Source organism: Aquarana catesbeiana, linkage group LG06 (assembly GCF_042186555.1).
Source record: "Aquarana catesbeiana isolate 2022-GZ linkage group LG06, ASM4218655v1, whole genome shotgun sequence".
Taxonomy (NCBI): domain Eukaryota; kingdom Metazoa; phylum Chordata; class Amphibia; order Anura; family Ranidae; genus Aquarana; species Aquarana catesbeiana.
Window position 1 is genome coordinate 403824439 of NC_133329.1, and position 23193 is coordinate 403847631.

At 44.5% G+C, this 23193-nt stretch overlaps 1 protein-coding gene across 2 annotated transcripts in view; it reads left to right on the plus strand.

Annotated features, from left to right (window-relative positions):
• The window catches only part of LOC141147244 (contactin-associated protein-like 5), a 514695-nt gene that overhangs the window by 468401 nt on the left and 23101 nt on the right, over positions 1 to 23193 (plus strand). Inside the window, exons 20-21 of one of the 2 annotated variants that reach the window (XM_073634436.1) lie at positions 2025 to 2155; positions 4512 to 4599. In XM_073634436.1, coding sequence (XP_073490537.1) covers positions 2025 to 2155; positions 4512 to 4599 — 219 coding nt within the window. Of the gene's footprint in view, positions 1 to 2024; positions 2159 to 4511; positions 4600 to 23193 lie in introns of those variants that run through there. The other variant, XM_073634437.1, reaches the window with a different exon arrangement.

The following is a 23193-nucleotide window of genomic DNA, read 5'->3' on the forward strand; positions in this document are numbered from 1 at the left end:
TAAAATGTGTCTGCTACACCTTGGGGGGGGGGGGGGGGGGGCTGGGAACAGTGCCAGGGACACATGTTTTCCTGCGAGTAACATACAACAGGACTTGTGTTATGGTGACCATATGTCTACATTTACTGGGGACAGTACCCATTTTGAGGTGTCTGTCTCCAGAAAACATTTGTCCCTGGCACTGTCCCCAGCCACCCGAGCTGTAGCAGACACATTTTACTCCACATGCACCAACTGGCTCCTAAAAATGAGCAAGAATTTTGATACATTTACCCAAGAAGAACAAAGATCTAGAAATGTTGTCATAGCTAGTAGCAGTTAGTTACATAAAACTGGACTTGTTCTATGGTGACCATAAATCTATGTTTCCTGTGGACAGTCCCTGTTTTGAGGTGTCTGTCCCCAGAAAACATGCGTTCCTGACACTGTCCCCAGCCTCCCGAGGTGTAGCGGACACATTTTATTCCACATGCACCAACAGGCTCCTAAAAATGAGCAAGAATTTAGCTACAAATACCCAAGAAGAACAATGATCTGGAAATGTTGCCATATCTAGTAGTAGTTGGTCACATAAAACTGAACTTGGTCTATGGTGACCATGTTTCCTGGGAACAGTCCCTGTTTGAGGTGTCTGTCCCCAGAAAACATGCAACCCTGGCACTTTCCCCAGCCATCTGAGGTGCAGCAGACACATTTTACTCTACATGCACCAACCAGCTCCTAAAAATGGGCAAGAATATAGATACATTTACCCAAGAAGAGCAATGATCTGGAGATGTCGTCATAGCTAGTAATAGTCCACATTTCCCTGGGACAGTCCCTTTTTTTTAGGTCTCTGTCCCCCAGAAACATGCATCCCCAACACTGTCCCCAGATCTAATGGATGCATTTTACTCCATATGCACCAACCAGCTCATAAAAATGGACTATAATTTGAAAACATTTACCCAAGAAGAACAATGATCTGGAACTTTAGTCATAGCTAGTAGTAGTTAGTCACCTAAAACTGGACTTGATCTATGGTTACCACATGCCCCCATTTCTCAGGGACTGTCCCAATTTTGAAGTGTCTGTCCCCAGAAAACATGCATCCCTGGCACTTTCCTCAGCCTCCTGAGGTGTAGCGGACACATTTTACTCCACATACGCCAACCGACTCCTAAAAATGGGCAAAAATTTAGAAACATTTACCCAAGAAGGACAATGATCTGGAAATGTCATCACAGCTAGTAATAGTAAGTCACATAAAACTGAACTTGGTTTATGGTGACCATATTTGTATGTTTCCTGGGGACAGTCCCTGTTTTGAGGTGTCTGTCCCCAGAAAACATGCATCCCTGGCACTATCCCCAGACCCACAAGATGTAGTGGAAACCAACCAGCTCCTAAAAATGTGCAAGAATTTTGATACATTTACCCAAGAAGAGCAATGATATGGAGATGTCATCACAGCTAGTAATAGTCCACATCTCCCAGGGACAGTCCCCCATTTTGAGGTGACTGTCCCCAGAAAACATGCCTTCCTGGCACTGTCCTCAGTCACCTGAGGTGTAACAGACACATTTTACTCCACATGCGCCCACCGGCTCCTAAAAGTGGGCAAGAATTTAGATACATTCACCCAAGAAGAACAACGATCTGGAAATGTGGTCATACCAGTTGAACGGTGGTGTAGCCTATGCATTTTACTGTGTCAGCACCAACCCAAAAGGAAGCCACTGGAGGTATTTGCACTTTTTCTTGTTGATAACTTAAAGGCGTCTCCCCAAACCACGCATTCACATCTTAGTGCCTCGTATTTAAAATCTGTCTGCTCTTATAGCATGTAATTTGAATGTCTACCTCTTGTTCCTAAATTCTCTGACAAATTGTTAAAGGATGTTAAAAATGGGAGTGTGATTTTGGAATGTGGTTAACAGTGGGCCAATGAGTAGGTTTGGAAAGGGGTAGGTGCTAAATCATTTTTTATATACAGGGTTTAGGTTTCCTATTTTCCCTCTTATTTTCTCATTCCTTTTTTCCAGGTAGTTTACAAGTGAGATACAAAATTGGCAAAGACGGGATGTATGTGTTTACGTTAGACTCCAAAAGACTGGACAACCGAAAGCTGCACCATATAAAAATCAACAGAGAAGGGAAGGAACTGATGATCCAGGTAACAAGCCAATCCCATGTCTGTGTTATGTTCTATATACACGGACTATATAATACTTGTGGCGAATGCATATCTTGTTAGCACAAATATTTTGTTGAAAATATGTCTTATGTATTTGAGTTAATCTTTAAAAGCAAAGTAGTTGTTTAGAAAATTCTGCCAGCTTTTAATGGGGGCAATGTTTAAGGTCCTATTCACACCGAAACGATGGTGCTTTTCGCTCTTTTTTTTGCATATTTTTGGAGCAGCACCAGGTCCTGGCAGAGCCCATCAGCAGGGCTGCCATTACAAATCACAGGGCCCAGTACAGCCCACCCAACCCCCAACCCCCCCCACCTCCAAATTACAATAAATGACATATTTACTGGCCCCTTCCCTCACTCTCCATCCTCCTGTGCGTCCGCAGCAGCCAGTAGGAGAGAGAAGCCGGCAGCACTGCTGCAGGGGGGCAGGGGGGGGGGGAGGGGGCCCAGCGCCAGAAACCATTAAATCAGACCGAGACAGAAGTACAGTTAAATCACACTTGTTTAATAATAAAAGTAAATAGAACAAACGTAGTCAAAACATAGCCGGAGTTCAGGAACCGGAACGGATAGACAGACAAGCCAAACGTCAGGGAGCCGGAGATGAGCGTAGTAAAACAGCAAGCAGGATCTGGAGCCAGAAGGGAAGTCAGCCAAGCAAGTCTCTTAAAAGGAATGCAGGAGAGCGTCTCTGTGATGTTGACCAAGGCGAAGGCAGAGATCCTCTGGAGTGAATGGCTTAAGTAGGCAGGACTGACGAGCAGGATATCATCAACAGCTGGGTACCTGTGGAGAGATAGGAGCTGGGAATTAGCCGACAGCTGAGCGGCCAGCTCAGAGAAGGAAGGGCTGAGCCCAGCCCTGACACCCGGGCACACAGAGGGGGCACAAATGTGAAAAGCACATGGAGGGGGATCGGTGTGGCGGGACGGGACGGGACAATTACAGAACAATGCACCATGTCTGTGTCCCTCCCTCCAGCAGCTGAAAGCCAGCGGCAAGAAGAGGGGGAAAAAAACAGCTTTCAGCTGCTGGAGGTAGAGACACAAACACAGTTCATTGTTCTGTAATTGTCCTCCCATCCCACTGCACTGATCCCCCTGCAGTCTGGGCCCCCCCTTTGTGCCCGGGCCTCCTGTAGGGACACCCCCACTATTAGCGGCCCTGCCCGTCGCTGCATCTGCACATGCACGGGGGGGGGGGGTTTCTACACACACACACAAAGACAGGCAACATTTTGGACTTCCCTTTTGGCAGTCTTTGCTCATGCCCAGGAAGTCAACACTCTCTTGGAAACTGAGCCCTGTAGGACATCTTTGTAGGAAGGGAGGGTGGGGAGAGCGCCTCAATTAGGCAAGGAGGTGGGGGGGAGGGGTGTCAGGGAAGGGCAAAATGTCATTTAGGGGAAGGATCTGCTTTAATCCTCAATCTGTGCATAGTGAGGATACACAACAGACCAGTTCAAATCTTGTAGTTGGCTGGGTGTAGCCAGTGGGCCATAGTTTGGAGAACCTGATTAGCTCTGATGTTGGCTTATCTATGGTCGTCCTACTCCAGGATCAATTACATCTGTGCAGTTGAGGAACCAAGTGCAAACCTCATACTTATTGCCTAACATCTGTAGGTAGACACCAAGGGGCGAAGGTCCACCGGAAAGAATGATTTGCTGTTTTTTTTGGAATGCCATTTTTTTTTTTTGCCTGAATATCAGTCTACAACCATTAAATACAATATTCCGTCCTCTATTCTTGTTGCATGTTCCTTCAGAAGATCACAGTAGCCCATTGTAATCCATTATTCAACCGACACTTGTAGCAGTAGATTGTCATTTCAGCATATTTTAGAAAGAAATTGCAACAAAAAGTTTGACCTTTTCTACGTTTTCTTTTTTAAATGACGCCAATAAAAGTCTCAGACGGCGTTGGCGTTATTTTAATGGTAAAATGTAAAAGGAATGTATACTTTCAGAATTCTTAATATCTGTTTTATGACCTGATATTAAAAGGAGCGAAAAAAAAAAAAGTTTGGTTAATACACCTTCCTGCCTCCCGTAGGTTTGATTTTCGTGTGATATTATTATACTGCCGGGTTCTATAATTATGTAATTTATCTACATTGTAACCGGCGCTCACCCGGGGTTGATTAATGTTAAATGGCGCACTGCATTGTACTTTTCATTGTGATAAAATGATATGACTGTAATTTTCTTTTTTTTTTTATTGGAACTGTAGGCTTGCTACACGCTACATACGTGTTCGCTGGATTCTTGTATGCCTGAGATTAAAACTCTTTTTTTTATATTTTGTTTTTTTTTTTTTTTTTTTACTTTGCAGGTCGACAAGATAATAAAAGAGCGACGCAATTTTTCTTCGGATATTTACTTCAAAGCCATCAGATCGCTTACAATGGGAAAGGTTTTAGGTAAGCTCATGAATTTTACATTCTTTTACCGGTTCTACTCTAGAGCAATTGTTCGCACGCTTGTAAAAAAAAAATCGCCATTTTTTTGGCCATAAATTGCTTAACCACTTCAGCTCCGGAAGATTTACCCCCCCTTTTTTTTGCGATACGGCACTGCGTTACTTTGACTGAAAATTGCGCGGTCGGGCGACGCTGTACCCAAATAAAATTCATGTCTTTTTTTTCCCCACAAATAGAGCTTTCTTTTGGTGGTATTTGATCACCTCTGCATTTTTTTATTTTTTGCTCTATAAACAACAACAACAAAAAAAAAACTATTTTGAAAAAATATATATTTTTTTTTACTTTCTGCTATAAAACACGTCCAATAAAAAAATGTAAAACATCAAATTTCTTCATCAATTTAGGCCAATGTGTATTCTGCTACATGTAAAAAAAAAAAAAAAAAATAATAATAATTTTCTTTTTTTCCCACATATAGAGCTTTCTTTTGGTGGTATTTGATCCCCTCTGCGTTTTTTTTATTTTTTGCTCTATAAACAACAACAAAAAAAAACAATTTTGAAAAAAAATATATGTTTTTTTACTTTCTGCTATAAAACACATCCAATAAAAAAATGTAAAACATCAAATTTGCAGTTTTTATTTTTTGCTCTATAAACAACAGCAAAAAAAAATTTTGGAAAAAAAAATATATATATATATTTTTTTACTTTCTGCTGTAAAACACACCTAATAAAAAATGTAAAAAAATCTAATTTCTTCACCAGTTTGGGCCAATATGTATTCTGCTACATGTAAAAAAAAATAAAAATTATTTTTTTTCCCCACAAATAGAGCTTTCTTTTGGTGGTATTTGATCACCTCTGCCGTTTTTTGTTTTTTTGCTCTATAAAAAAAAAAAAAAAACATTCAGAAAAAATATACATATATATTTTTTTAATTTCTGCTACATAACACACCCAATTAAAAAAATGTAAAAAATTTAATTTCTTCATCAATTTAGGCAAATATGTATTCTGCTACATGCTTTTGGTAACAAAAAAAAAATCCCAATAAGTGTATATTGATTGGCGCAAAAGTAATAGCGTCTACAAACTATGGGATATATTTCTGCAATTGTTATTTATTTATTTTACTAGTAATGGTGGCGGTCAGTGGAAATGCGTCATTGCGGTGGACAAATTATACACTTTTGACACTTTTGACACTTTTTTGTGGACCCCTGACACTAATACGGTGATCAGTGCTAAAAATATGCACTGTCACTGTACTAAAGACACTGGCTGGGGAGGGGTTCACATCAAGGCCGATCAAAGGGTTAACTGTGTGCCTAGCCAGGGTTTGTGCACTGTGGGGGAGGTGCTTTTACTAGGGGAAGGCATGGATCCATGTCCCTGCTTTGCAGGAACACAGGGTCCATGCCTTCTGTACTGACAGAACCACGATCTGCCTGGTTTACATAGACAGACCGTCGTTCTGCCTGGTTTACATAGACAGCCCGTCATTCTGCCTGGTTTACATAGACAGACCGCCGTTCTGCCTAGTTTACATAGACAAACCGCCGTTCTGCCTGGTTTACATAGACAGACCGCCATTCTGCCTGGTTTACATAGACAGACCGCCAATCTGCCTGGTTTACATAGACAGACCGCCGTTCTGCCTGGTTTACATAGACCGCCGTTCTGCCTGGTTTACATAGACAGACCACCGTTCTGCCTGGTTTACATAGACAGGCCGCAGTTCTGCCTGTTTAATGAATGATATTGGGTATATATAATGGGTGTTGGTGGATATTGGGTCTGCGGTACCCGCTGATCAGCTCTCACTGTGCGTAATCACAGCAGGAGCGAGCCAGCGGCAGCGCGCATTCGAAAGTGTGGGATCACGTGTGTAGATGTTCTAGGAATATTCATGAAGGGAGGGGATCTTTTTTTTGAAGACATCGGGGGTCTATTAGACCCCCAATGTCTCCCCTCCCCTCCAAAGCAGCTAACCAAGCACAAACTGTGCTTGGTTAGCTGCTTCCCTTGGCTGTAACAACCCAGAACTGACAAAATCATTGTTACTTTAGGCTTTAATCATGCATTGGAAATTGAGCAATGGATGTCCCTCTGGTTCCTCCCACTTGCCATCCTGAAGCCCCCCCAATGGGGGTTCTGGACCGCTGGGAAGAGCGAGGAAGACCCTGGTAACCAAAAGGGGGGGGGGGTGTGCTGGTGGGGGATGGGGAATGAGCATAAACCAGGAGCTTGTGCTTAACCACTTAAGGACCGGAAAGATTTTCCCCCTTAATGACCAGGGCATTTTTTGCGATGCGGCACTGCTTCACTCGATATGGCACTGTGTCACTTTAACTGTCGTGCAACGTTGTACCTAAACAAAATTTATGTAATTTTATTTCCCACACATAGAGCTTTCTTTTGGTGGTATTTGATCACCTCTGCGGTTTTTTTTTTTTGCGCTATAAACGAAAAAGAAAAACGACCTTTTTAAAAAAAAAAAACAAACAAAATTTTTTACTTTTTGCTATAATAAATATCCCCCCCCCCCCCAAAAAAAAAGTCTTCATCAGTTTAGGCCGATACGTATTCAAAATTGCAATAAGTGTATATTGATTGGTTGGCGCAAAAGTTATCGCGTCTACAAAATAGGGGACAGATTTATAGCATTTTTATTATGTTTCTACGTACATTCCACCCTGTACTGCGGCTCAGAGCATAAATAAACGAAATAACAATACCGTTCCAATTAGGGGCGCACCCGCAATGGAAATTTTGGTCCCGAAACTGAAAATTAAGGATGCACTAGGCCGAAAACCAAAACCGATACCGAAAATGTCAGTTTTTAATTTTTTTTATTTCTATATATAATTGTATTGTCTTCTACTTTTGAATTAATATAATCAATTTAAATTAATATGAATTTATTGTTGGCCATTATTGGCAACTTTAGTGCAAGAAAGGTCAAGAAAAATTCAGTCTGCAGTCTCTGATCATCTCCTGTATCATGTCTGCAATCTCTTGCTTAAACTTAAACACATTGCTAATAGTAATAGCAAAATTTTCATTCAGTGCACCTCTAGCAGACATGATACAGGAGATAGTCAAAGACTGCAGACATGATACAGGAGAACAATGCAGCCTCACCAGTGCCCGTCATATGCAGCCTACCAGTGCCCAGCAGCCTCACCAGTGCCCGTCATATGCAGCCTCACCAGTTCCCGTCATATGCAGCCTCCCAGTGCCCAGCAGCCTCACCAGTGCCCGTCATATGCAGCCTGCCAGTGCCCATCATATGCAAACCTCGCCAGTGCCCATCATATGCAGCCTCACCAGTGTCCGTCATATGCAGCCTCACAAGTTCCCGTCATATGCAGCCTCCCAGTGCCCTGCAGCCTCACCAGTGCCCGTCATAAGCAGCCCGCCAGTGCCCATCATATGCAGCCTCACCAGTGTCCATCATATGCAGCCTCACCAGTGCCCATCATATGCAGTCTCCCAGTGCCCAGCAGCCTCACCAGTGCCCATCATATGTGGCCTGCCAATGCCCATCATATGCAGCCTTCCAGTGACCAGCAGCCCCACCAGTGGCCATCATATGCAGCCTCACCAGTGGCCATCATATGCAGCCTCACCAGTGGCCATCATATGCAGCCTCACCAGTGGCCATCATATGCAACCTGCCAGTGCCCATCATATGCAGCCTCACCAGTGCCCATCATATGCAGCCTCACCAGTGGCCATCATATGCAGCCTCACCAGTGGCCATCATATGCAACCTGCCAGTGCCCATCATATGCAGCCTCACCAGTGCCCATCATATGCAGCCTGCCAGTACCCATCATATGCAGCCTGCCAGTACCCATCATATGCAGCCTGCCAGTGCCCAGCAGCCCCACCAGTGGCCATCATATGCAGCCTCACCAGTGGCCATCATATGCAGCCTCACCAGTGGCCATCATATGCAGCCTCACCAGTGGCCATCATATGCAACCTGCCAGTGCCCATCATATGCAGCCTCACCAGTGCCCATCATATGCAGCCTCACCAGTACCCATCATATGCAGCCTGCCAGTGCCCAGCAGCCCCACCAGTGCCCATCATATGCAGCTTGCCAGTACCAAGCAGCCCCACCAGTGCCCATCATACGCAGCTTGTCAGTGCCCAGCAGCCCCACCAGTGCCCATCATACGCAGCTTGCCAGTGCCCATCATATGCAGCCTCACCAGTGGCCATCATATGCAGCCTCACCAGTGGCCACCATATGCAGCCTCACCAGTGCCCATCCTATGCAGCCTCACCAGCGCCCATCATATGCAGCCTCACCAGTGGCCATCATATGCAGCCTGCCAGTGCCCATCATATGCAGCCTCACCAGTGCCCATCATATGCAGCCCGCCAGTACCCATCATATGCAGCCTGCCAGTACCGAGCAGCCCCACCAGTGTCCATCATATGCAGCTTGCCAGTGCCCAGCAGCCCCACCAGTGCCCATCATATGCAGCCTGCCTGTACCCGCATCAGCGGTGCTCTCCGTGTGTCACAGAGCTGGATTTGAATTGCCCAGGTCCCAGTAACAATGTAACAATTACATTTCTATAAAAATGCACTCACTGATTACTGTAACAATGTCACTGGCAGGGAAGGGGTTAACACTAGGGGGCGATCAAGAGGTTAGCTGTGTTCCCTGTGTCTGTTTCTAACTGTAGGGGGAGGGAACTGACTAGAGGAAATGATGGATTGTGGTTCCTAGCTAATAGGAACACACGATCTGTCTCTCCTCACAGTACAGAACAGGGACTTGTGTGTTTACACACACACTTCCGCGTTCTGCCTCTGGTGCCCGCGGTCGCTCGTGGCCGGTGGTCATTGCGACCGTCGGCCATAAGCATCGGCACCCCCACTGTGCAGCGCGTGCGCGCGTGCACGCGCCTCTGGCGGTGCGCGCGCCTGCTATCCCGATCCCAGGAGCCGACATACAGCTACGACGGCTCGCGGGATCGCGCCGACCTGCCGCCATAAAATGACGGCGGCTGGTCGGCAAGCAGTTAAAGCAACACAGCATCCACCAGGCACTGGCTGTCGATGTCCTCCTGAGAAAAAGTCCCACAAGATAGTCCGTTCGGCACACCAAAGTGCAGTCTGTGGCACAAAGTCTTTGAGATCTGGTTCCAAGGCCCTTAACAGGTCATGTGTAAAGGGGCACTCCCAAAAAACTTGCCAAGCAGTTTCCTCCTGGATGATGCAAAATGGGCTGTGCACGGGTTTCTGGCATGCATAGATGTCCTGAGCGGCAACCCCCCCCCAATGGATTGCCATCCATGCTAGATCTTTGTGCCAGTTGGTGAGTCCCTTTGAAGAAACCATCCTCCAAACCACTTTCCAAGAGGCTGAAGGTTAAGTCATATTAAACTGGACTTGTTTGGTAATGTTTAAGATGTTTTACAGCTTATCCAAGCTACTTCTTAATGAGTGTTAGAGTTTACAGACACATGGGTAGCACAAACACCTTAATCCGATCACCATGGAATGCGTTAACGCAGTTTTTGATTGTTCAGAAAGAGGTGTGAAAGTTCTAATTAGATGATCCCATCTGTTGGTGTCAGGGAGTCTGTGTGGGTGTTAATTATTCAATTCACATGGCTGAAGGTTTTGTATTGTCAAATGGCCGGGGTATAGATGCTATGAAGATATTTTATGTGGAAGACAGATGGCATTATGGGTCCCCACCCCTGTTAAGCAGGGGCTATATTTTTAAATCCAATGGTTGGGACTTTCAAGGTATCAAGGAATTGTTTTCAATCATGATTGACACTAAAATAAGGAACTTTATGTTCTGTGACGGTGCAGTTATCTGGGATGGTGTCGGCCAGGATCCTCAACTAGCCAGGTTGAGGGGCTCCAGGATGCTTGTTTTATTTGGAGGAAATTTATTTGGTTTCTCAGTTACCTCTGTGGTTGGTAAAAATCCAGTTTGGGGCCTGGAGCCTTGAGATTTCGTAGCAATCTGTTCGGGAGGAAATCTCCAATCCTGGGACCAGGTTTTAGGAATGTGTAGGATTGTACAGGTGGGTTTCTGGGCTTTTTTGTGGAGACAGGACCAGGGTTCTGGTCTCCACCCTCCCGAAAAGTCTATGTGGGTGTAAGGGGGCAGCCACAAGCGTACATGTCGGCAAAAGTGCCGGAGGGCCCAAGCCTGTGGGCTGGAGCAACCGAGGTACAGTGTTTGTACATGAATACAAGGACCCTGCAATATGGTCAAGAGGACTGAGGCATAGAGCCTGAGCAGCGATGCTACTAAAGAGAGCCAGGAGGCTGAATCTGATGTACTTTGTTTTTGCATTTGATGGTGGAAACCCCTGTGTGGGTAACAGATTATTTTATCGGATATTTTTTTTTCTCTGCAAAAAAAGTGGGCCAACAAGCCAATAAACGGCACAACCGGCACGGTCTCCACTCACTGGTGAGCTCTACACTAAAGCTGAACAACCCCCAAACATTACAGTTCATAAAAACATAATGTGCTACGTACTTGTAAAAAAAAAAACAAAAAAAAAACATAGTGCTACTTGCTGACCAGGCCTTTCCTGGAACTTTTTGTTTACAAGTTTAAATTTGTATTTTTTGCTAGAAAATAACTGAGAACCCCCAAACATTATACATTATCTCACAAAAGTGAGTACACCCCTCACATTTTTGTAAATCTTTTCTTCTATCTTTTCATGTGACAACACTGAAGAAATGACACTTTGCTACAATGTAAAGTAGTGAGTGTACATCTTGTATAATGCCGCGTACACACGACCGGACCTTCCGGCAGAAAAGGTCCGACAGAATCATTCTGTCGGACATTCCGATCGTGTGTGGGCTTCATCGGACTTTTTCTTTCTAAAATTCTGACGGACCTAGAAATAGAACATGTTTCAAATCTTTCCGAAGGACTCAATTCCTATCGGGAAAACTGTTCATCTGTATGCTGGTCTGACGGACCAAAAACGACGCAAGGGCAGCTATTGGCTACTGGCTATTGAACTTCCTTTTTCTAGTCCCGCCGTACGTCATCGCATTCTAAACGAACAGAATTTGGTGTGATCGTGTGTAGGCAAGTCCATTTCAGCGGATCTCAGTGGGAACTCCGTTGGAAAGACCATCAGAGTCTACTCTGAAGGAAAGTCCGGTCGTGTGTACGCGGCATAACAGTGTAAATTTGCTGTCCCTTCAAAATAACTCAACACACAGCCATTAATGTCTAAACCGCTGGCAACAAAAGTGAGTACACCCCTAAGTGAAAATGTCCAAATTGGGCCCAATTAGCCATTTTCCCTCCCCGGTGTCATGTGACTCATTAGTGTTACAAGGTCTCAGGTGTGAATGGGGAGCAGGTGTGTTAAATTTGGTGTTATCGCTCTCACTCTCTCATACTGGTCACTGGAAGTTCAATATGGCACCTCATGGCAAAGAACTCTCTGAGGATCTGAAAAAAAGAATTGTTGCTCTACATAAAGATGGTCTAGGCTATAAGAAGATTGCCAAGACCCTGAAACTCAGCTGCAGCACGCCGGCCAAGACCATACAGCGGTATAACAGGACAGGTTCCCCTCAGAACAGGCCTCGCCATGGTCCACCAAAGAAGTTGAGTGCACATGCTCAGCCAGAGGTTGTCTTTGGGAAATAGACGTATGAGTGCTGCCAGCATTGCTGCAGAGGTTGAAAGGGTGGGGGGTCGGCCTGTCAGTGCTCAGACCATACGCCGCACACTGTATCAAATTGGTCTGCATGGCTGTTATCCCAGAAGGAAGCCTCTTCTAAAGAGGATGCACAAGAAAGCCCGCAAACAGTTTGCTGAAGACAAGCAGACTAAGGACATGGATTACTGGAACCATGTCCTGTGGTCTGATGAGACCAAGATAAACTTATTTGGTTCAGATGGTGACAAGCGTGTGTGGGGGCAACCAGGTGAGGAGGACAAAGACAAGTGTGTCTTGTCTACAGTCAAGCATGGTGGTGGGAGTGTCATGGTCTGGGGCTGCATGAGTGCTGTTGGCACTGGGGAGCTACAGATCATTGAGGGAACCATGAATGCCAACATGTACTGTGACATACTGAAGCAGAGCATGATCCCCTCCCTTCAGAGACTGGGCCGCAGGGCAGTATTCCAACATGATAACGACCCCAAACACACCTCAAAGACAAAAGCATGTCTCCAGACCTAAACCCTATTGATCATCTGTGCTACATGGAAATTGATCCTCTTACGGGACTTTTAAAGGGAACACCTACTCACAGGTCATAAAGAGTGTGGGAGATAACAAAATTTATATGATAAAGTGTTTATTAGTAGTATAGATCTTTAAATGGATCTGTGGTACATGGGGTAAATGTGCAGCATACGTGATACATACAAGAGAAAAGCAATACAAAATGCAAAGAATAATTCACAATCATAGAACTCCAAAACACATGGAACACATATGCGGGGAGTACCCGACGCGTTTCGAGATATATACTCTTCCTCAGGGGTATCAGATTGGAATCAGCGAGCAAGGGTATGTCCTATAGTATTGCTTGGATGGCATGTGTCAAATGCTGCATACATCTTAAAAAGGGGGAAGGTCCTGGGGGGGGGAAACGTAACACCACTGGAGGTAGAGGTATGTCCTGCTCCTGGTCCACAACCCGCGAGGCCAAAGTGCCACCCCAGGCGCGGCCACCAGGGAAGAATTCCCCAACAGAGGGCGTCAAAAAAGGCCACCGGTGAGTGGAAAGATCCTGGAAGAGGCTCCAGTCTGGGTGAGTCCGTCGGTAGTTTGTTGGCGGGAGGCTGGGGGGGGCGGCCTTAGGGCAGACGACATCTAGGTCTGGGTCTTGTAAGGTTAGGTGTAGTGCTCCAGCCGGATGACCCCCAAAGTAAGGGGGTCCCTGTTGTTGCAGGCAGGGGAGTGGTATGGTACCAGCCCAAAGATATTGCAAGGCACTGAGGAGGACAAGGGTGCCAGGCCAGGAGAGACTTCCAGAGTTCAGTCTCGATGGGGTCCCAGGTGCAGGCTGAGTATGGTGCGAATCAGCGTTCTAGGGTGAAGGACGCCACGGCGTAAATAGATACCTAACATGTCATGCTTTAAAACTGCGCATGCTTGTGGAATGGCGACAAACTTTGGTACTTAAAAATCTCTATAGGTGATGCTTTAAATTTTTTTACAGGTTACCAGTTTAGAGTTACAGAGGTGATCTAGTGGTAGAAATACTGCTCTCCCTCTAACGATCATGGCAATAACTCACATGTGTGGTGAAAACACCGTTTACATATGCGTTCACTTCTGTGCGCAAACACAGAGGGATTGGGGTGCTTTAAAAAATATTATTATATATTTTATGTTTTATGTTTTATTTTTACACTGTCCCTTTTATTTTTATCACTTTTATTCCTATTACAAGGAATGTAAACATCCCTTGTAATAGAAATAAGCATGACAGGTCAAAAAGACCCCAGATCTCTAATTTACCTTTTAAAAGCAAAAGAAAAAAAAACACATTTTTTTTATATACTTTGACTTAAAAAAAATAAAAATAAATAATCTCTTTAAGCCTATGAACCAAAACTGACTTCAGAGGTTGCTCCGGTCCTCCAAGGGCATAGAGCTGAGTGGGGGCCATCTTGCCCTCACTCGACTTCCTGCCTATCCATCAAACAGATTGAATCACTTCCCGGTTTAACGAGTTGCCTCATCATTGGTATCAGTGGGAGAAATAGTACCCCATTGTTGGTGTCCGTGGGAGCAACAGTGCCCCAGTGTTGGTATCAATAGGAGGAATAGTGCCCCATTGTTGGTGTCAGATGGATGAATAGTGCCCCATTGTTGGTGTCTGTGGGAGGAATAGTGCCCCATTGTTGGTGTCAGTGGGATGAATAGTGCCCCATTGTTGGTGTCAGTGGGATGAATAGTGCCCCATTATTGGTACTGGCGGGAAGAATAGTGCCATTAGTTGGTGTCAGTGGAAGAAATAGTTGCCCCATCATTTGGTGTCATTGGGAAGAATATCACCCCATTGTTGGTGTCAGTGGGAAGATAGCTGGTTCTCAAAGGCTGGATAAAGCCAAGAAAAGGGCTGCATCTGGCCCGTGGGCTGCAGTTTAGAGACCGCTTTTTTTTTTTTTTTGAAAAGCCAGTGGAGTGCAAACCGCACTTAAAAACTTCCACCCGGTGCCAAAAAAAGTGCACACACATAAAGAGTGACACACAAAAACGTGCAACGGGTCTTACACTGATCCTCCACTAGGGAAGGACCTTGCCCTGATCCCCCGGGGCGTTAGGCTCCAGACGGGGACTGAGGTATTTCACTTAGGTCCATCTGGCCGAAACCAGGCGGCCCCCCGTTCTCTGGGAGGTCTGCTGAAACAGGCCCACCCAGGTACTAGGTGGGACTCCCCCGAAGGGAGACCCCATGAGAGAGGGCGAACCAAGCCAGAAGACCTATGTCCACCCAAGACTTTCAGAGTAGGCCCGAGGACCCACACCCTACTCATCACACAGTGACAAAACGTGTATACACACCAAACAAAAAAATACAAAAAAGTGACAAACAAAGGTGAATAAATAAAAAGAAAGCGGGGAGACCACTTTTTTTTTTTTTGAAAGCCTATGGCATGCATAACACACCCAAAAACTTCACCCGGTGCCAAAAAAATGTGCACACACATAAAGAGTGAAACACAAAAAAGAGCAAACGGGTACACAAATGTGCCTTGCCCTGAATCCCCCGGGGCGTTAGGCTCCAGACGGGGACAAGGGTACTTACAATTGATCCATCTGGCCGAAACCAGACGGACCCCGTTCTCTGGAGGGCCTGCCGAAACAGACCCACCCAAGTACAAGGTGAGGCTCCCCCGAAGGGAGACCCCATGAGAGAGGGCGAACCAAGCCAAAAGGCCTATTATCCACCCCCTCCCAAGACTTTGAGAGTAGGCCCGAGGACCTACACCCTACTCATCACACAGTGCAACAAACTGTGTACAAACATAGAAATACAAAAAGTGACAAACATAGGCTTAATAAATAAAATAAAGCGGGGAAGGAATAAGTGAAGAGGAGAGTGAAAAGGTGGCCATTGTGTGAAACAATGACCAGGCCCTCCGGCCAGGAATAAAAAATTCCTCTGGTCCCAGCCAAACGGCCCGGCCCAAGAGGCAGGTGCTAAAAAAGCGTGTTCCATGGTGCAGTGACCGTGGTGGCTCAAACCAAAGCGCCTCCCACTCACAGTGATTTTTTGGCATCCCTGGACTGGGGGCACATACTCCATAGGCTTTCAGGACCAACCCTGACCAACGGGGAGACCACTTTTTTTCTTTTTGTTGAAAAGCCAGTGGCGTGAAACACACCTCAAAAACTTCCACCCGGTGCCAAAAAAAAGTGCCCACACATAGAGAGTGAAACTCGAAAACGTGCAACGGGTGTTCAGAGTCCTCCGCTAGGGAAAGACCTTACCCTGATCCCCCCGGGGCGTTAGGCTCCAGACAGGGACTGAGGTACTTATACAATGGGTCCATCTGGCCGAAACCAGGCGGACCCCCGTTTACTGGAAGGTCTGCCGAAACAGACCAACCCAAGTACAGGTGGGGCTCCCCCCGAAGGAGAAGGCGAACCAAGCCAACGGGGAGACCACTGGTTTAGATGATGCTGGAGACCCTCCACCCAAGAAATGAGGCCAGTCTCTATATGACTTCCTGCAGCCTTCTAATGCACATGGTGAGAAGCTCGCAGTGTGCGGTGAAATCAGAGGAAGCCGTTCCAGTCCAGGAGAGGAGCCGGCACAACTGTCCAAAGACTGAAGGGAAGGCTTCGGGAATAAGCAGAAGTTTTCAGTGGGTGACGATCCCACTATAGATGGAAGATGTTTATTTCCACTTCTCTACATTACTAGACATTATCTATCATTATCTATGCATTTGGCTTAATTAAAATCGACGCTGATATTCCATTTCAGAGCTGTTATCGATCGGGATCTTTAATGTCAAATAATTGTTCTCCTTATAGTCCTGGTGGATACAATGACACAAATGAATGATATTAGCATGTGGTGTGACTCACCGAACGTTTTATCGATCTGCGCGCACAATCTCTTTCCCGGTTCGGTGAGATAAAACGGCCGGGGAGAAGATTCCATTGTCTCCTCATCTTTCAGCTGTATTAGGTTATGTCATTGATGGAAAATATTCATTGCGCTGTGTTCCATCATTATCGCTTTCCAGACAGGCTTCCGACCGCCACAGGGAAAATGACTGATACGTCTTTAACCACTTCAGCCCCGGAAGGTTTTACCCCCTTCCCGACCAGGCCTTTTTTTTTTTCTTTGCGATACGGCACTGCGTCGCTTCAACTGACAATTGCGCGGCTGTGCGACGTTGTACACAAATTAAAATCGATGTCCTTTATTTCCCACAAATAAAGTTCTCTTTCGGTAGTATTTGATCACCTCTGCGGTTTTTATTTTTTGCGCTATAAAAATAAACACAATTTTAAAAAATATATATATATTTTTTACTTTCTGCTATACAACACATTCAATAAAAAAATTAAAAAATGTCTTCATTAATTTAGGCCAAATATGTATTTCGCTACATATTTTCGGTAAAATAAAATCCCTGTATATTGATTGGTTTGCGCAAAGGTGATCGCGTCTGCAAACTATGGGATAGATTTATGGCTTTTTTTGTTTTTTTTTTTACTAGCAATGGCGGCGATTAGTGATTTTTAGAAGGACTGCGACATTGCGGCGGACAAATTGGACACCTAACTGACACTTTTTTAGGCCAATATGTATTCTGCTACATGTAAAAAAAAAAAAAATAATAATTTTCTTTTTTTCCCAGAAATAGAGCTTTCTTTTGGTGGTATTTGATCACCTCTACCGTTTTTATTTTTTTGCGCTATAAACGAGAAAAAAAAACAAAAACATTTTGAAAAAAAAATATATATATATATATTTTTTACTTTCTGCTATAAAACACATCCAATAAAAAAATGTAAAAAAAATAATTTTTTCATCAATTTAGGCCAATATGTATTCTGCTACATATTTTTGGTAAAAAAAAAAAAAAAAAATCCCAATAAGTGTATATTGATTGGCGCAAAAGTAATAGCGTCTATGGGATATATTTCTGGAATTTTTATTTATTTATTTTACTAGTAATGGCAGCGGTCAATGGGAACACATTATTGCGGCGGACAAACTATACACTAACTGACACTTTTTACTCTTTTTTGTGGACCAGGGACACTCATACAGCGATCAGTGCTAAAAATATGCACTGTCACTGTACTAATGACACTATTAGGGAAGGGGTTAACATCAGGGGCGTTAACTGTGTCCCTAGGGGGTGCTTGCCAACTATGTGGGGGCATTGCTCTGACTGGAGGAAGAAAGAGATCCGTGTTTCTGCTTAGCAGGAACACAAAATCTCCATCTTCTCTCCTGTCAGAACGGCGATCTGCCTTGTTTACAAAGGCAGATCGCCATTTTGCCTCTCCCAGGAATGATCGCAAGTGGCTGGCGGGAATCTGGTCCGGCGGACCTGCTAATTGGCATCCCCTGTGTCCAATCAGCGCGCGATCGTGCCTCCAGCGGTGCACGTGCGCCCCCCGTGGCTATTGCACGAAATGACGTACAGGTACGTCATTTCGCGCAATAGAGCCGACCTGCTGCAGTAAATATGCGGTAGGCGGTCAGCAAGTGGTTAGAGTAAAAATCCGGATCAAACTGTTTTTCTTTGAGTTTTGCATAGAGAAGGGTTGGAGCCCCTGTCAGGTTCTTTTCGCTGTCTGTATCCGCCTTTCGAGGACTCTTCCCCCTTCCTATCCCAATAAAACAAAATTCATCCACCCAGAGAGCTTCTAAACTAAGATACTCAATCTAAGGCCAGCCATAGATGGTTCGAATCTCGGCCGGTTCAGCAGGAACCAGCCAAAATTCCAACTGTGTCTGGGCAGGCTGAATATACCAAGATGATCGATCAACTTGGGTACAACCAGTCTGAGGGATTTTCCTTGCGATTATTTCTGACATTTGTTGCTTACAAGTTAAAATCAGTTTATTTTGCTAGAAAATTATTTAGAACCCCCAAATATTTTGTATATATTTTTAGCAGAGACCCTAGAGAATAAAACGGCGGTCGTTGCAATATTTTATGTCGCACCGTATTTGCGCAGCGGTCTTTCAAACGCAATTTTTTTGGGAAAAAATACACTTCAATAAATAAAAAAAAACTAAACAGTAAAGTTAGACCATTTTTTGTATAATATGAAAGATAATGTTCCGGCGAGTAAATTGATACCTATCATGTCACGTTTTGAAATTGCGCACACTCGTGGAATGTCGGAAAACTACGGTACTTAAAAATCTCCATAGGCGACACTTTGGCGGCTGGTGTTTTTTTTTTCTTGGGGGGGGGCTTTAAACAATCCACCATCGCCACCCCCCCGGTCGGGTCATGGATGGCACCCCCCCGGTCAGTCATGGACGGCACCCCACACTTACCCCATCTTGTGGGCAGCTTGGGCCGGCAGCAGCGGCTTCTCTTTGGGCTGTGGTCAGCTTGTTGGCACGGTCCCCCTGCATCTTCTCCCTCCTCACCTCCGTGCGCCGTGTGTCTCCTCCCTCCTCTTCCTGCCAGCCAATCCGATCGGATCTCCTTTCGGCCAATTGGGTGACGGGGTCTTATGACCCGCTTCCTGATTGGCCGAAAGGAGATTCAGTATTACAATAGCGAATATTCATTCGCTATTGTCACACAACTGGGTGGGTTCGGAGCGCAGTGCCTCTGCGCCCCATGCCCAACCAATTTTTGAAGCCTGTTAGAGCCTCTGGCTCTAATAATGTTCTTAAAAAAAAAAACACTCCCCTCCTTTGGAATCCATGCATCCGGCACCCTGCATGTAGATCAGGGAGCCGGAGGCATAGATATGGTAACAGATATGGTAAGAGCTACAGGGGGCCAGGGACCTGCGATCGCTCCTCAGAACAGACAGATCCCTGTTCTGTTCCTAGTGAATAGGATCAGCGATCTCTCTCCACTACCAGTCAGTCCCCTCCCCCCCACAGTTAGAAACACCTCCCTAGGGAAAACTTAACCCATTGATCGCCCCCTAGTGTTAACCCCTTCCCTGCCAGTGACATTTATACAGTAATCAGTGGCTATTTTTAGCTCTGATCGATGTATAAATGTCAATGGTCCCAAAAAAGCATCCAATCTGTGCGCCGCAATGTCGCAGTCCCGCTAAAAATTGCTGAACACCACCATTACAAGTAAAAAAAAAATAATAATAATAAAAATGCCATAACTCTTTCCCCTATTATCCCCTATCCCCTATTATCCCCTATTTTGTAGATGCCAACTTTTGCGCAAACCAATAAATGCGATTTTTTTGCGATTTTTTTTTTTTTTTACCACACATATGTAGAAGAATACATATTGACCTAAACTAATGAAGAAATTTAGTATTTTTTTGGGGATAATTATTATAGTAAAAAATATTGTTTTTTTTTCAAAATTTCCGCAAAAAATAAAAACCCGCAGTGGTGATTAACTACCACCAAAAGAAATCTCTCTTTGTGGGGAAAAAAAGGACGTCAATTTTGTTTGGGTACAGCGTCGCACACCGGCACAATTGTCAGTTAAATCGACGCAGTGCCGTATCGCAAAAAATGGCCTGGTCAGGAAGGGGGTAAATCCTCTTCCTAGTGGTTAAAAAAGACAGTAAATGGGTATGTAGTGCAGAGATGTACTAAATGTTTCATAGACATACACTATAAATACCAGCTTTGGGTGGGGGAGTGTCATAAAAAGCATTTTCCGTTGAGTATCTTTGCTATCATTTCTTTTTTTTTTTTTTGTTCTTTTAAGTCTGGCATGCACTCAAAGCTAAAATATTAGTTTTAGTTGGGCAGTCTCTCGTTGCATTTCCTACCGCATATCTTCCCCATAATGTCTTTCATTTATTGGAAGCCATGCTCCATTTGTTACAAATTACTGAGCTTATTAAATACTTAATATATTTAAATTCAAGATAATGAATTCATTATTAAATTCCGTAGTCAGTTAAGCTTCTTAACCTGTTTGACTTAAAAAAAATAAATTGCATTAAATTAAGTTACTGCCGGAGAGTGATTTACAATATCCGTCACTCCTCATTTTTTTTTCTCATACTAAAATAAAGGTAATGCGATTAAAAAAAAATACCAGACAAAAGATAGAATTCTGTAATATGCAACCAACTTCTGCCTGCAGGTAATTTCATGCCTGCGTCAGTTTTCAACAAAATATTGCATATATTTCTGAGTATCGGAGTTTCAATCTTTCTGCTGTTTGATGCCCAGACTTCCATCATGATGCAGACGTGTGTATGTCTTAAAAATAACGTTGGGTCCTGTACCCTGTACACAAATGATTTTCCATCTTCGAGAGTTTTCTTGCGTCCTTTCTGATGCACATGGGGGCTCGTCCGGGATTCTTTTTCAGTACATTATTTGCATTCTTTCCAGTCCTGATTAGAATTAGCCTGCCTATGTTACGCCCCTTGTTACCATAAACGTACAATTGTAATGTTAATGTGATACCTACGTAATCATGTGTATAAAAACCTTCAATTGCGTCATAATAAAGCAGAACCCTTATTTGGAAAGATGCGGAGCGTATCTTTTGTGTCTGTTCCCTACTGCAGTAGTTATTATTAATTTGGAACCACTAATCAATATGAGGATAGGAGTTGCCAATCTATAAATTCCCATGTCACTTCCTAACCTGTTTGATTTAAAAAAATGATTGCATTAAATTAAGTTATTGCTGGAGAGTAATTTACACTTTATCCATCACTCCTCTTTTTTTTTCTAAAACTAAAACAAAGCTAATGCAATTTAACCACTTCAGCCCCGGAAGAATTGGCTGCTCAATGACCGGGCCATTTTTCGCGATACGGAACTGCGTCGCTTTAACTGACAACTGCGCTGCCGTGCGACGTTGCACCCAAACACAATTGTCACCTTTTTTTTCCCACAAATAGACCTTTCTTTTGGTGGTATTTGATCATCTCTGCGTTTTTTATTTTTTGCGCTATAAACAAAAAAAGAGCGACAATTTAAAAAAAAAAAGCAATATTTTTTACTTTTTGCTGTAATAAATAGCCCCCGTTTTTGTTTTTAAAAGCAATTTTTTTCATCAGTTTAGGCTGATATTAGGGATGAGCTTCGAGTTCGAGTCGAACTCATGTTCGACTCGAACATTGGCTGTTCGCAAGTTCGCCGAACACCGAACAATTTGGGGTGTTCGCGGCAAAAGTCTATGGGAGAAATCAAAAGTGCTAATTTTAAAGGCTTATATGCAAGTTATTGTCATAAAAAGTGTTTGGGGACCCGGGTCCTGCCCCAGGGGACATGTATCAATGTAAAAAAAAGTTTTAAAAACGGCCGTTTTTTCAGGAGCAGTGATTTTAATAATGCTTAAAGTCAAACAATTAAAAGTGTAATATCCCTTTAAATTTCGTACCTGGGGGGTGTCTATAGTATGCCTGTAAAGGGGCGCATGTTTCCCGTGTTTAGAACAGTCTGACAGCAAAATGACATTTCGAAGGAAAAAACTCATTTAAAACTACCGCGGCTATTAATGAATTGCCGGTCCGACAATACACATAAAAGTTCATTGATAAAAACGGCATGGGAATTCCCCACAGGGAAACCCCGAACCAAAATTAAAAAAAAAAAATGACGTGGGGGGGTCCCCCTAAATTCCATACCAGGCCCTTCAGGTCTGGTATGGATATTAAGGGGAACCCCGGCCAAAATTTAAAAAAAAAATGACGTGGGGTTCCCCCTAAATTCCATACCAGACCCTTCAGGTCTGGTATGGATTTTAAGGGGAACCCCGCGCCAAAAAAAAAAATAAAAACGGCGTGGGGTTCCCCCAAAAATCCATACCAGACCCTTATCCGAGCACGCAACCTGGCAGGCCGCAGGAAAAGAGGGGGGGACGAGAGTGCGGCCCCCCCCCTCCTGAACCGTACCAGGCCACATGCCCTCAACATTGGGAGGGTGCTTTGGGGTAGCCCCCCAAAACACCTTGTCCCCATGTTGATGAGGACAAGGGCCTCATCCCCACAACCGTGGCCGGTGGTTGTGGGGTCTGCGGGCAGGGGGCTTATCGGAATCTGGAAGCCCCCTTTAACAAGGGGACCCCCAGATCCCGGCCCCCCCCTGTGTGAAATGGTAAGGGGGTACTTACCCCTACCATTTCACTAAAAAAGTGTCAAAATAGTTAAAAATGACAAGAGACAGTTTTTGACAATTCCTTTATTTAAATGCTTCTTCTATCTTCCTTCATCTTCTTCATCTTCTGGTTCTTCTGGCTCTTCCTCCGGCGTTCTCGTCCAGCATCTCCTCCGCGGCGTCTTCTATCTTCTTCTCCTCGGGCCGCTCCGCACCCATGGCATGAGGGGAGGCTCCCGCTCTTCTCTTCATCTTCTTCTTCTTCATCCTCTTCTCTTCTTCATCTTCTTCTTCTTCATCTCTTCTTCCTTCTTCATTTCTTCTCCGGGCCGCTCCGCAG